At 39.2% G+C, this 15,156-nt stretch overlaps 2 protein-coding genes across 11 annotated transcripts in view; one reads left to right on the top strand and one right to left on the bottom strand.

Moving 5' to 3' along the window:
• ESCO1 (establishment of sister chromatid cohesion N-acetyltransferase 1) overlaps positions 1-15,156 on the top strand; it is a 109,319-nt gene that overhangs the window by 68,243 nt on the left and 25,920 nt on the right. The window contains exon 13 of one of the 2 annotated variants that reach the window (XM_053571391.1): positions 475-500. The exons of the other annotated variant lie outside the window; for it this stretch is intronic. Coding sequence (XP_053427366.1) covers positions 475-485 — 11 coding nt within the window. The 3' untranslated portion in view covers positions 486-500. Of the gene's footprint in view, positions 1-474; positions 501-15,156 lie in introns of those variants that run through there. 2 annotated transcript variants of the gene reach the window in all.
• Positions 2,280-15,156, bottom strand: part of GREB1L (GREB1 like retinoic acid receptor coactivator) — a 308,414-nt gene continuing 295,537 nt past the window's right edge. For 7 of the 9 annotated variants that reach the window (XM_053571376.1, XM_053571377.1, XM_053571378.1 and 4 more), the window contains 6 exons: positions 12,456-12,621; positions 10,646-10,873; positions 9,619-9,760; positions 8,625-8,825; positions 6,279-6,417; positions 2,281-5,155 (listed from right to left, as the gene is read on the bottom strand). In XM_053571376.1, coding sequence (XP_053427351.1) covers positions 4,992-5,155; positions 6,279-6,417; positions 8,625-8,825; positions 9,619-9,760; positions 10,646-10,873; positions 12,456-12,621 — 1,040 coding nt within the window. In that variant the 3' untranslated portion in view covers positions 2,281-4,991. Of the gene's footprint in view, positions 5,156-6,278; positions 6,418-8,487; positions 8,557-8,624; positions 8,826-9,618; positions 9,761-10,645; positions 10,874-12,455; positions 12,622-15,156 lie in introns of all 9 variants that reach the window. The other 2 variants (XM_053571381.1, XM_053571382.1) reach the window with 2 other exon arrangements.

Below are 15,156 nucleotides of genomic sequence, written 5' to 3'. Positions count from 1 at the left end.
AGAGAATTGGTAAGAGTGTATAACTGACCCGGAAAAGATCATGGCAAAGAAGTTAATGTGAGTGGAAATTTTGGTTTGGGTAATTATGAGTAGAGGATTGACTGAGACTGGACTACGGGTTAATTAGGTTGGAACATTGGATGAGGAAGATTATGCTCATCTTTGGTCAAGAGTTTAAGGGGGTTGTAGAGTCTTCAAATGGAGATATCTAGATAAAATTCAATGGGTGGATCTGGAGTTCAAGAGAGGTTTGGACTGAATAAATAAATTGAGTTATTTGAAGGTTTAAAAGATACTACCCTGATGTTTGTGAAGTTAGAAGGCAGGACAGAATTGTGAGGAATACCATCATTCGAGAGTCCCAGAGAAAAGAACCTGAAAAGTTATGAGCAAGGTAAAAGAACCAGAGAGAGTGGTAGTAACCAAGAGAAGAATTTCAAGACTCAAAGAATGGTCAACACTGTCATACCACAGTTGAAGACTGAAGGTCGTCCAAGTGATGTTAACAAAACAGCAGTCTCTGTGGAGTGGTGGAGGCAGCAGTGGACACAGTGAGTATACACTGATGGGCACAGACTTCGAAAGAGGTGATTCTGTAATTGCTAATTATATAAAGTTGCCCATGAATTTTTTGTTCATAGCTCTTATGTAGTTGTCGATCCTTTAGAAAAATGTCATAGCATATTGACCTTATAGGAGCCATTTTAGGGATGATGCCCTTATCTGCATGGACACGTAACAGTTTATTTAGTGAGAAGTATAAACAGCAATATTTTACTAGTTCATGATATGCAATAATGAACTGGGTGTTATCTACTAAAAACATGACTGTTGTAAAGATAGTCAATGAGTATAGCAGATGTGTAGTGATATATTCATTGTTTTTGCTTGCTTTGCTTGGCTGCCCAGCTAGAGTGTCTCATCCCTCTGGATAGGAAGATAGCTGCATTCCAGCCCATCCACATTTCACCTGAAGCTAAGATTACTGAGTACATTTCTGGGGTAGTGACTATAGGCATATGTCATTTTCATGGTTCCTGAGCCTTCTGGCAGAAAAACTGATGGGTTCTGTCTTGTGTTTTTTTTGAGACAGCCTCAAGCTGTCACCCTGGGTAGAGTGCCGTGGCATCACAGCTGTCAGCAACTTCCAACTCCTGGGCTTAAGCGATTCTCTTGCCTCAGCCTCCTGTGTAGCTGGGACTACAGGTGCCCACCACAAGGCCCAGCTATTTTTAGAGGCGAGGTCTCACTCTCGCTCAGGCTGGTCTGGAACTCCTGAGCTCAGATGATCTACCTGCCTTGGCCTCCTAGAGTGCTGGGATTACAGGCATGAGCCAATGCAACCAGTCGCTTTTTTTTCTTATACCTATATCTGGTCATAGTAACTGAAATTGATGTTTTAGCTCAGTACTTCACATTTGAGAGCACAGTGAATTTATTATGTGAATGACTTTTCTTTGAAATTAGAGGCCATTCTTGAAGCCATCTTTAGTGATTTTTTTTTTTTTTTTTTTCAGTGAAGCCAGGGTTTAATGTTATAGAAGTAGTCTCTTTAGACCCAGAAGAAGCCAGTTTCTGTGTCTCAAGAGAAGTCTGGTGAATGTTCGTCCCCTGGATGTTGTTCCAAGTCTAGGTAGTTGAATATGAAAGTGCAGTAGATTGCACAATTAAGTCATTTCAAGGTGCTTGCTTGCTTTGAAATACACAGTGGCAGACGGGGAGTCTCTGCTTTTCTCTGAAACACTTCATGCCATCAACTTAACAAATACAGTTATCTACTGCCTCTCCTGAGGATAATGGTGAAGGGGCTTTTGGCTTAGAGTGTTTTCATGGATTCTGTGTCAAATGGTATTATTTTACTATTCTTTACATAATAGAACTGAAAGTCAAAAGAACCAAGTTATTTTTTTTCAAAAGATTGTAAAATTAGAGTTTAGAAATAAGTTGGAGATTTAACAGTAACACTTTGTATCATACTACACAGTTCTAGCAACCCATTCTCTATTTCTGAGAAGGACATCAAAGTGATTTCTAATATCTCTTTAGTCATTTGTAGATGTCATCTGTAATTTTGTAGAAATCTTCAAATGGGCATGGTGTATAGATATTTTATGTGTGTGTGTTGTACGTGTATCTGCTTTGTATAAGGTACAGATTTTCATTCAACAAATGTTTAACACTTTTTCTTGGACTATTATGCCAAAATATTAGAATCTTAGAGTCATCCAACCTATGATATAGGGACTTCCACCCTTTCTTGGACATTGCCTGAGTCAGGGAGCTTATTGTTTTTTGTTTTTGTTATATTTTGTTAACGGAACATTAGTTTAAAGAATAAAAAAACATGTTGGAGGGGGTGGGAGAGAATTTTAATACATTCACCAGATTAAATGAAAATACAAGAACGTACAGTAGACACAACTTTAGACAATTTAGAATCATAAACAAAATGTGAGGTAGACTGACTAGTGAAATTCACCAAATTTTGGTTAAAAAAAATTTACAGTAATAAAGTAACACAGGTGCCCGCTTTTCTAAAAATCACAAAAAGCAATTGCATAAATTACAGCCAAAAAAATTGACTACAGCAGTTCTCATTCTAACTTTTAGTTTACATTCAGTATTAACCTGTGTGAACTGTCATACATGCCAAGGTTCAGCAGGTCTCTGGGTGAGCTACTGTGTGGGCCTGGCGAATCCGTTTACCCCACATCAGTGTTCTAAGGGATAGCAAAGCTTAAAGCTGAACACACCAAGATACATATTAACAAATCATGGTGTCCTGTGCTTGTGCAATTTTATTCTTAAAGAAGGACCTAGCATTCTCTAAAGAAGTATATTGATAAAATGATTTTAAAAGCTGCAAACCTTAGTATGATAGGCTTTGCAAAGAATGGGCAGGTCAGTTTCTCCATCATTGGGGGTGATGGTCTTTGGCTTTATTCTGGCATTTTTCTTTCACAGACTTAAATAGTATGTTAAAAACTCAAAATCATTTGCATTTTCAAAGTACAGCTCTAACTAATATGGAGTACCTGCATCTGATGTAACTTCTTAAAAAACAAAAACATAAACTCTTTTAGACCATGAAGTCATAAAGCCAGAAGAAATCCTGAGAGGCCATCTGCCCCAGGTACAATTGTTTTAGAATTATTTCAAGTATTTTACCTGCCGTACATAGTAAACGTTATTATTGGAATATTGCACAAATAGTGAGTTTCTTGATACCATCTGCATTAGGCCCTTTCAGCAAAACAGAAACAAGTGAAATACATTCATATCTAAACCAAACTCCTTTGAAACATGCCAACAATTTTGCTGTACTAAAATTAAGGAGTATTTTTAAAGCATATATAAGGCAGGTCCTCTTTGAAGGACAATTAAAAATGAGATTAAAAGGAATTGTTCACTTCAAAATACATTTAAAGCATCATAAATGGCTACATTAAAATCAAGAGATCCTGCAAACCATTTTCAGTCTTAATACATTCCGTCTTTCCACTAGCTGTAAACTCATTGTTATCACAAGGTAATAAAGCTGGTCAATTAACACTATTTTGTTCTAAGTAAATGCAGGCTTAGTAGACCCTTCAGTAGTTTCAGGTCACAAACAAGATCAATTCAAGTAAAAATGGCCATCTTAAGTGGAGTTAAAGTGGCATGCGTGGGCTAATGACAAAAGCGTCTTGAGAGATTGTTCAGTGATGAGAAGTGGAGTAATTTAAGAGTAAATTTCCAACAGACTTAGTTTGTTCTAGAACAGTGGTTCTCAACCTTCCTAATGCTGCACCCCTTTAATACAGTTCCTGTGGGTCACGACCCACAGGTTGAGAACTGCTGTTGTAGAACATTTTCTGAAAATGCTTTTGATTAAAATATTTGGTGAGAAACCTGTAGAAATTTATGGAATCTTTCTTACTCCTCAAATAAGAAGTCACTGGCAAAATTAAGTAAAACACTTCCTTCTCTTTCTATGGTTGTTTCCCATTTCAGCCATTTCTGTGTTGTCAGCGTAAGGTGGCTGATATACTCAGTGTGTCTTTTAAAGGCAGCTTTGCTCAAGTCCCTGAAAGGAAACGATCAGTTTGCACTCTATGGCAGAACCTCAGCCTGACATTAGGTTTGCTGGTACCATCGGCTTAATTCCAACCAAACAGAGTGGGTGCAGGTTAACTGCTGAAAGCTCTTTAATTGGATAAACTACTGTGTTAGGTCTTGCATAAGATTAATCACTGTTACATATTCTCACAGACATGGTGTGCTTAAAGACTGGAGACATTTTTAAAGAATGGGAAAAGCAAAGGAATTAAGCCAGGAGAAGCTGCATAAATGCATACAGTGCCTGCTCTGCATTTACTGATTTGTTTGTTCAGTTTAAATAGTAAACTTTTAACTCTTGTGGAAATTTTGCCAAAAGTTTCAATACATAGAAGATTATAAATCTTAAACTAACACTGCACAAAGACAAAGCTACTTCTTTTTTAAATACCAATATCTTCTACATTCTATCATTTTCAGACCCCTGAGTAATACTGTACCAAAGTACAGATCTGAAGAGAAACTGAGGGTTCAGGCCTCAAATGTTAATCTTCAATTAATTCCACACCAGTGGTGTGGTTCTCAATGTAACACATTCAGGCTAGCTAATGCTCAGAGTCAGTTTCCTCCTAATATAGTGTAGAAAAAACAATGCAAACTCCATGTTCATTCTCCAGAGTATCTTCTGTAAGATCCCATGGGCAGACCATATCTTTAGTAATTGCATAACTGCCTAGGGTGGAGTTTACCTGAAATTAAGGTCCTATTGTTGGAACTGAAGGAAAGTGATATCTGCAAAGACATGGGTCAGATTTGGGGAGTTCTTTGGAGAACAAATATGTTGCACTTTGCTCCACAGTGATTGTACTTTAAAGGAAAAAATAAATCCCAAATAATTTTTTCTGTCCCACCCGCCTAGGCATTCCCTTACTATTTTTGGTCTCCTCAAAAGCTCAGACATGGCGTCCAGTAAGAAAGTAGAGAGGCTTGTCATCACTGCTGTTAGCAGTTTGAAACTCGTCCCGGAGGCGAAACTGCCACTCATCTTCTAGTTCTAAGCGGACAATTGTTTGGCGTAAGGAGCTTCTGTCTTGGCAGATGACACACAGGGTAGCACCTTCAGGAAAAAAAGGTAGAGAAATGTGTCTCAGGCTCAGGGATTGAATTTATAAACTACCTTATCATCCTTCTGATTACAGTTCCTAAGCTAACACATCTGAGAACTAACATATAATGTAGTAATCTATTCATTGTTCCTTTTAATTTTATTGTTTGTTTTGAATAAGTAGTTTTACAAATTCAGTAGTTTAAAAGAATGTAAAGTGAGAAATCTCTCAGCTATGGTCCCCCTTTCCTGTGATAACCAATGTTATGTTTCTCATGTTTCTCTAGATTGGGGTTTCTCAACCTCAGTACCATTGGCCTGGATAATTCATTGTCGTGGGGGCTATTCTGTGTCTTGTAGGATCTTTAGGAACACCTGTGGCTTCTGCCCACTACATGCCAGCAGCACCTCCCAGTGTGACAACCAGAAATGTCTCAAGACATTGCCAAATGTTTCCTGGAGGGGCAAAATTGCCTCCTCCCTCCCTGTGAGAACCACTACTCTAGAAGCACTTTATACATCTTTATACATACATAAATAAATGCAGAGTGCCCTCATGTTCTTATGCTACACACACACAATGTCTCAACTTCACTTTTTTCACTATCCTCAAAGGTCATCTTATTAAGATTATTTGTGATTTATACTTTGTTCTTAGGTCACTCCAACTTTGTGTGCTTTATACCCAGTGAATCAACTCTAGTTTCTGTATCAGAATCAGAACAAAGGGGATGCAGTTACTGCAGTTGATTCCTGACCCAGCAGTGTTACCTCAAAATTACTACAGATGTGTGTGGTTATACACACAGATCTTAATTTGAGTTCTACTAAAACTAGATTATGTGAGAAGCATTGTATGTTCTTACGTTACATCATCTCTTTCTAAATTAATAGTGGCAAAAACCTTTTTAATATGATCACAGACTTGGCCGTTTATCTGCAGTTTGTCTTGGTTAATAACTTGAATCTTTTTGTTGTTTCAGATAAGGAAAGTGTGTGGCCCTGGTTTAAAAGCAAGATATTCAAATTATTGGCAAAAATCAGTATTAAAGTATTTTTCTTTAATCTTTCACCTCTGTATTTTATCCAGTGGGAACCAATAGCATTTATAATCAAAATACTAAATTTGATTTACCTTTGAGAAACTTAAATTTCTTAAGAAGATCAGCACCTACAAAAGAGTCACAGAGGTACAGGAGGAGTCCACTGAAAAACACCCCTTCACAATTGACGTTGCTGGAGTGGGGTCTGGAGCTGATGTAGCATATGGCCACCTGAAATCATCAAGCAGAAAGAGCGTGGGCATTTCAAGAGCAAGGAAAAATGTCTGTAGTTTAGCTGAACAAATCAGTACCTTCCTTTTCAGCTGCTTCAGTGTAGGTAAAGGAGACAAGTTTTTCCCAGTGTTAACTTAAATGGGTAGGTTATTTAAGCTTTGTACCTCTTTTATTTGGTATGTCAAGTTTTAACCTGTTTAAAAAGCTTTGGTGGTTTGGCACCTGTAGTTCAGTGGTTACAGCATCAGCCACAGACACCAAGGCTGGCGAATTTGAACCCGGCCCAAGCCTGCTAAACAACGACAACTGCAACCAAAAAATAGCCAGGCATTGTGGAGGGCGCCTATAGTCCCAGGCACTCAGGAGGCTGAGGCAAGAGAATCGCTTGAGCCCAAGAGTTTGAGGTTGCTGTGAGCTGTGACACCACAGCACTCTACCGAGGGTGACATAATAAGACTCTCTCAAAAAAAAAAAAAGGAAAGAAAAGCTTGTTTATTTCTCATAATAAAAGACCACTGTGAGAGAAATTAGCAGTAAGAAAGAAAACAAGCTCCTCCATCTAGGTATCTTTATAAATTACTAAAATTACCTTCCACAAAAAGGCATACTTAGGAAAGATCAAATGTTTAGATTACCTTGTTGATGAGAATAAAATTAATCAGCTTTTCATTTAGATTTACTTAAAGTTTTAGCTGATACTTAAAACAGTGCATGAATTAAAACTGTTGGCTCTGTCTGGCTTCTGTGAATAGAAGATAACGGGGAACTGAGTAAGACAGGAGTTAGAATGATAGAATGGCTAAATGTATGGCCCAGTCTGCTTGAGTTCAAATACTGGTTCTTCCATTTATTAGCCATGTGACAATAAATAATTTACTTCTCAGTTTCCTCATCTGAGGAAATAACAATAGTGCCTGTTTCATAGGACTGTTTGGTGAATTAAACTGTTTTGTGAATTATGTAAACCACTTGGTAAGTATTGGCAGTAGTAGTAGTGAGATTATATTTTCTAATTCCTTGGGCCCTGAATGCTGGGACAGGGGAACTGGGAGACCTAGGTGAGACATGTAACTTGGATAAATACCATATAAGTTTTTATTATATATTTCTAAAGTTCCTCTATCTCTAAAATTCTACCATACCCAACCCACAGTATAGATTATTGAAACATCATAAAAATGAGAATATAGGCCCAGCACCCATAGCACAGTGGTCACGGCGCCAGCTACATACACCAAGGGTGGCGGGTTCAAACCTGGCCCAGGCCAGCTAAACAGTGACAACTGCAACAAAAAATATTTGGGCCTTGAAGGCGGGCATCTGTAGTCCCAGCTACTTGGGAGGCTAAGGCAAGAGAATCGCTTAAGCCCAAGAGTTTGAGGTAGCTGTGATGCCGTAGCACTCTACTGAGGGCGACATAATGAGACTTTGTTTCAAAAAAATATATATATATGTATTATATATATATATATATATAATGTTCACACTGTTCTATTTAAAAAATTAATTTCCAACACAGTTGGACTTGTGTTAAAAGAATGTCTGTAATGGATATATGTGGGTTTTTTCCAATACATAAAGAAAAACCCTAAAGGAAATGCAGCTTACCAAAATGTCATGTTTCTGTTACAGGTGATTTTATTTTCTTCTTTATACCTTTATATTTAAAAAATTCTATACAAGGAGGCTATGTTACATTAATGCCTAGAATAGAATACTCCCAAGGGAAAGCTAAGTAGCAATTTTTTAAAAAACTAAAACATGTAAAGAACTTGAGAAAGAAGTCTGGGGGCGAGAGCGGAGAAACGCCAGCAATACAGGGCTCACATGGTACACATGTAATCACAGCTAAAACAGTGGTGAGGACGTGTGCCTTTGAAGAACTCAAAATCTCACCAAGAAAATACATGTAATTACAATATAATCTGATAAATGTTAAGATGGGAGTAAGCCACTCAAGTCATGGAGGCTGGCTTCTGGGAAGAGCTGCATCTGTGCTAAGCTGTGAGTGTTCACTGGCTTGTTTTGTAGAGATGATGTAGGTATGGGAGGGACATTTTCCATCACCTTGGTGAGCCTTTGCATAAGTGAGTTGATCTCAGGCTCCTTTTTGTCTCTCCCTGAGTTTTCAAACAGCTAAAATGGGAAGGAAGTAGATGGATATGGGTAAGCAGAGTACTAACTACCACCACCACCCCTTTTACCTCTGGTCCAATGTTAAGATAGCAGTCAATGGCCAGCACGGGACTCTTAAAGTTATGAATGGCTTTGGGAAAGAGTTTATATGAAGCGTGCTGAAGGAATTTCTCCAGGAGAAACTGTGCTGGGGCTGCCAGTAGCGTGTGTTCACTGTCAGGAGCACAGATGTACTGAAGGGGCAAGATGGGTGTTAAGCTCTCTGACACCTGAAATCAGAGCAGAGATGGTCATGGGAAACGTGTTTTGTCACTGGATAAAACTGGCAAGGAAACAATGGATTATATTTTAACAGTCCCCAAATAACAGCAGTAGCACAGTGATAGATGCTAGGTTCAAACATATGTCTGTCATTCTTGGGTCTTAAAAATTTTTATTTTCTCTTGGGAATAGTATAATAGGATTCAACAGAAGTTGCATACAGCAAAGGTAGTAAAAGGCAGAAAGTAGGGTCTTAAAAGTTATTGCATTTAACAGGTACACTGTGAAATCCTATCAGAAGCCTTTTACAGTGGTGCTGGGTGTGTCTGAGTTAAATCCTGTTCCAAGCTCCACTGGGGAGTCCACGTGCTGAAAATGATTAGATTCCAGTAAATCTCTCAGAAAAAGGTAGCCCTGTGAATTTATTCTTCCCTGGTTTTGATTTGTTACCATCTATTAAAAAAGACATCTAGCAAAGGATCAGACTAGCATCCTGATTTACATTTCTCTCATGTATCACATAAAGGATGTTAAAATGTAACATTTGCCATCTTGAAACTAAAGCTTTGCTGGAACTGTTATGGCTTAAGTCTAAAGTAATTTCATTTAATTGTCAAAACTTAAGTTTTGGCACTACACGAGTCCTCAGTAACAGAAATGAGAGTAGACATTCAGAACTCTCGTATTCGTTCACTTTGTAGTCAAGGGGAAAGTGCTCAATGCTAGTATCTAATAACAAAGACATTATTACAGAATCATTGTGTTTATTTTCAGTACTCAAATCAGGCTTGCAAAACTTACCACGATCTTTGGTTTAATGATAAAGTCCCTTTGCCCGCCAACCTGAACATGTTTCTTCATGAGACTGAAGTTATTAAAACGGCAGATGAGCAGGCCACTACTGTTTGTTCTCAGGTTAAAGTCAACATCTTCACAGAAATACCTAAATCATAACCACAACAATAGGTTTCTTTGTCTGACATATCTTGACAACGATAACTGTACCTAGAAGGATGTGTGGCAGATGTTGGGAGAAATGCTAAAATAATCAGCCTTGCTTTCATGATGGAGCTAGCCTGGGAAAACCCTGATTTGGGCATTATAGGCATTGAAAGAGGAAGTGAGCTAATTTTTGTCCCAGAAGTGCCACGAGGATTCAGAGATCCCTATGCAGAACCAGGACTGTATTCCTGTTGCATATACTCTGGCAGAATAGGAGTGCAGAGGTGCTCCTAGTTTTAAAATTCTAGTGACAAACTGAATGAAGTATCTGCCGATTTAAAACACAAGTGAAAGCATCAGCTATTCCCTTAGCCATGGGGTCCAAGATTGGCATAATAAGAGACTTCATGGCCCCTGACTTTCTTCTTTGGCCCTGTCAAATTTTTCCGGCATGTGGACACAATTTATTCAGGAGGTGAAAGCAGGGCTAACATGCTTATCTTCATCTACTGCCTTTCCTACAGGATCCAGAACTGTGTCTTATTAGTATTCAAGGAAACTGATTTTCTTCTGTGTTCTAAGGGTGAATGAAGGTTTAGTCTTAATTGTGGGTCCACATGTTGACTTGTGCCTGTTTTAGTGCTTGTTGAATAATCAGATAGCCGAAGTGTATTTTTTAGCACTTCACGTTGAAACAGCTATCATTAAGGGTCTAGGTCAGTGTGAAGGGTGATGGAAAGATGCATTTTAGGGCTGTGATCCCCTTTTCTTCTTGTCTATAAGGAATTTCTCACTCTCTCAATTAAAGTTACAGAGACGGAGGTTAGAACTGGGCAGAAACAATCAGTAGATGCCGGGATTACTTGCTCTGTGGGGCCCAGCTTACCTGTTGAAGTCGTACTGCACATTCTGAGTCAAGTCTATGTTGAGGAGAATGAAGTCATGCACGTGGCACCTAGAAAAGGGGGCCCGCAGGCTCTGAGACGTCAGCTTGCTGCTCCACTTCTGTATGCCCAAGATGGCATAGTGGATGATTTTTGGTGTGGCTTCTATATGCTGCAAGACACTCTTCAAGGACACATTCTTACTAGAAATTCCTGCTTCCATGGGCTGGCTATGAAATATAAAGTTAGTTTATATAAATGTCAATATTACAATTACTCTATACGGAGTAATATTACAATATTACAATTACTCTATATGGAGTAATTGTGTAAAAGATAAAATTAACCAATTGACTTTGTATTAGCCTGTAGTGCAGGAGGATATCAAGCCTAGATTTCACACTGCCTGTCACTGTTAACTTAAAGAAGCTTCCTTTTGCTTCACAGCAACCTCAAACTCTTGCACTCAAAGTGATTCTCTTGCCTTAGCCTCCTTTGTAGTTGAAACTATAGGCGCCCACCACAATGCCCAGCTATTTTTGGAGACAGGATCTTGCTCTTGCTCACATTGGTCTCGAATTCCTGAGCTTATCAGCCTTGGCCTCCCAGAGTGTTGGGATAACAGGCGTGAGCCACGTTGCCTGGCCTACGAAGCTTTCTTTTGGGATGAGGCTTATCCCTTTAGGGCAAAGAAAGAAATCAGCCCATGTTTCAAAGTGAATAATGAGCAGTGAGTTACCAAAGAGAGGTAGCCAGGGGTCAGAGGCACAGGAGCATGATTCCCGTTTCCTATAATTATGTACAATAAAGGACTATTTGAAAACTTGACTGGACACAAAATGGTGTTAAAGCCTAGAAGGGACTGAGATAACCTGCAACAGTGTTTCAGTGGGAGGGTGTTAACGGGCTATTTACTGCATAGTACTTTTTATTTTTTTTTTGCAGTTTTTGGGCAGAGCTGGGCTTGAACCCACCACCTCTAGCATATGGGGCCAGTGCCCTACTCCTTTGAGCCACAGGCACCACCTATTGCATGTGTACTTTTAAATGGTTAGCATTCTGTAGTTCTCACAGGCTCCACTGAGGAATACCCTCTAGCATTGTGACATCCCCAAATGCTCCCTAGGAGAACAGCACTACTCCAGGAAGAGAACCACTGATTTTAGCCCAGCTATAATTTTATAGGTTACGGACTTGAGGTACAGAGAAGTGAAATGATTTTCCTTTTTCATACAGACCGTTACAAAGCAGAGCTGGGATTATAGACCATGTCTCCTGACTAAGATGTCAACAAGTAAACCACGGTCAAGTGTCAACAAGTGTCTCAACACACTTTTAGTGTTAACCAACACAATGATGCCAAAATGATCCTGGAATTTAATGGCATACTGAATGTCTACATTAAAAATTCTTAAGTCACCACAGAGTGTGCTAGTGAGGGTAGACTTTGGTTGACTTTTTTTTTTTTTTGAGATAGAGTTTTACTCACAACAACCTCAAAACTCTTGGGCTTAAGCAATTCTCTTGCCTCAGCCTCCTGAGTAGCTGGGACTACAGGTGCCTGCCACAATGCCTGGCTATTTTTTTTTGCATTTGTCGTTGTTTAGCAGGCCTGGGCTGGGCTTGAACTCACCAGCCTCAGTGTTATGTGGCCAGCGCCCTACCCACTGAGCTACAGGTGCCAAGCCTGGTTGACGATTTTGTTCTGGAAAGCTGTCTTATTTACTTCTGTGTGTAACTGCAGCCAAGAAAAGTATCATCTCTATAGCATTGTGTCATAGTCTCCCAGAACTTCTTGGAAATAGTCAGTACCTGGTCTGTTCCTGAACACTGTGAATGTTCCACAGGACACATGAGTCATCCATCACAACAATGAAAGGCCAGACACATTGGCGTTTAACTCCCAGCTCCTCTAGGCGGTTCCTCTCCAGTTCTAGGTTGTGATATGACAGCTCTTTAATGAGGAACCTGGCGGCACCTGGAGGGCAACATAACCATGTAGACACATCTTTCGATCTGGCTTGGCCGAAGCCCATCAAGCAGCTCACATTCTATCCACAGGCATGCCTGTTCATGTGGCAACCATGCAGGTGGGAGCCAACATGTTCAGAGCAGTGGCTCTCAAACTAGTCTGTGTAAGAGTGACTGGAGAAGTCAGTTGAATGTATAGATTGCTAGAACCCATCACCAGAGAAGTACTTGAGTAAGTCTAGTGAAGGCCCAGAAACCAGGCATACCTTTGATGATGTGGGTGATATGTGAACCATACTTGAGTACTGCAAGAATACTATTATTGATTAGTTCCTTGAAGCATGACAAGAGGCACTTGGTCTTGGAAGCAGCTACTCACATGTGCTGCACTAAGGACTTAACCACAGTTGCTTTGAGCGGGGATGCCACTTCCACTGATGTGTTCCCTGCGTTAGATACTTCTAGGAAATGGGCAGCAGCATCTTCTCTGAAGAAGACTCTGGGAACTGGCATCCTTTCCCTAGATCTGCTTGTTATAAGAGGCAACATGGTATGGTAAGAGAACAGAGCAGAGCCAACCTGCCTGGTTTTGAATCCCGATTCTACCAGTTTCTGGCCGTTTTAACCGTGAACAAAGTAACTCCACTATTCCTTGTCTTCTCCATGTGTAAGGAGCAGCCATAATGCCTGTCTCATAGGATTGTAGTGTCACAGCAAGGACTCAGCGAGTGCTGGCAGTTAGCCAGATTTTATGAGTGGCTACCTTTAAATGAAACAAAATGTAGATGATACATGAAATGAAGAGGCTAAAACTATTAAATCTGTGGAGGAACCCAAAGAAGTTTGAATGGATTAAGGGATAAAACTGAGATGTAGGAAAATCTGTCTTCCAAAAACGTGTGTAATAGCTTGCATTCTCAGCAGCATAATAAGGGGTATGTATGAAAAGCCCCCAGCTAACATCTTCATAGTTGATGGTGTAAGACTGAAAGCTTTTCCTCTGAGACCAGGACCAAGACAAGGATGTCTGCCTTCCACCACATCTATTTAACATAATACTGGAAAGCTTAGCCAGTGAAATTAGGCAAGAAAAAGGAATGAAGTAAAAGGCATCCAAATTGGAAAAAAGTAACAAAACTATCTGTTCCTAGATAGCATACCCTGTCTGTAGAAAACTAAAAATTCCACCTCAAACAAAACAAAATTTTAAAAAAGCCCTGTTAGAATTAATGAAGTTGCAGATGCAAAATCAATACCCAAAATCGGTTTTATTGTAAATAGCATCAAACAGAGGAAAATACTTAGGAATAAATTTAACCAAGGAAGCAAAAGACTTGTATACTGGAAAGTACAAAATATTGTCCAAAAGAAAGATACCAGTAAATGAAAGGATACCTCCACATTCATGGATTGGAAACTCTACATTGTAAGATGTCAGTACTACCTAAAGTGATCAATAGATTTATTGCAGTCCTATCAAAATCTGAAAGACTGTAGGAATAGAAAAATGCATCCTTAAATATATATATGAGATCTCAGGGGACTCCAAGTGGCCAACACAATGTTGAGAAAGAAGCAAAGTTTGGAGGTCTCACACCTCCTGATTTCAAAACTTAACACAAGTCTACAGTAATCAAAACAGCATGGTAGTGGCATGAAGAGAGACACTCCGAAAGCCCAGAAATAAACCTTGTCATATATGGTCAAATCACTTGCCACAAGGGTGCCAGCATCTTTCAATGGGAAAAGGATGATCTCTTCAATAAATGGTGTTGGGAAACCAGATATCCACATGCAAAGAATGAAGTTGGATTTCATTCCAATTAACTCAGAATTGGTCAAAGACCTAAACCTAAAAGCTAGAACTATAAAACATTTAGAAGGAAAGATAGGGGAAAACTTTGTGGCATTGAATTTGAAAATGATCTCTTGTATGTGACACCAAAACAAAGGATACAAAAGAAAAAATAGACAAACCAGGTTTTATCAAATAAAGTGAAAAGGAAATTCATGGAATGGGAGGAAATATTTACAAGTTTTATATTTGATAAAGGATTAATATCCAGAGTACGTGCTCCCTTATGAGAACTCGTACAGCTCAACAATGGTAAAAAAGGATTCAACTGAAAAATAGGCAAAGGACTTTGGAGACATTTCTCTAAAGAAGATGGGCAGGTTGCCAAAAATCATGTGAAAAGATGTTCAACATGACTAATCATTAGGGGAATGCAAATCAAAATCACAAATGCCATACCACCTCAAGAAAAAATGTTGGTAAGGATGGGGAGAAATTGAAACTCTTGTGTACTGGTTGGTGGGAATGTAAAATGGTGCAGTCACTATGGGAAACAATACAGTGATTCTTCAAAAAATAGAAGTACTACGTGATCCAGCACTTCCACATCTGTGACTATACCAAAATAATTGAAAGAAGGGTCTCAAAAAGGTATTTGGACACCTATGTTCATAGCATTATTAACAATAGCCAAAAAGTTGGAACAGCTCAAGTGTCCAACTGATGAATGGATAAACAAAATGTATA

Source organism: Nycticebus coucang, chromosome 19 (genome assembly GCF_027406575.1).
Source record: "Nycticebus coucang isolate mNycCou1 chromosome 19, mNycCou1.pri, whole genome shotgun sequence".
NCBI classification, from domain to species: Eukaryota; Metazoa; Chordata; class Mammalia; order Primates; family Lorisidae; genus Nycticebus; species Nycticebus coucang.
Note: the sequence above shows the minus strand (reverse complement) of the source record. Positions and strands in the feature narration are given on the sequence as shown.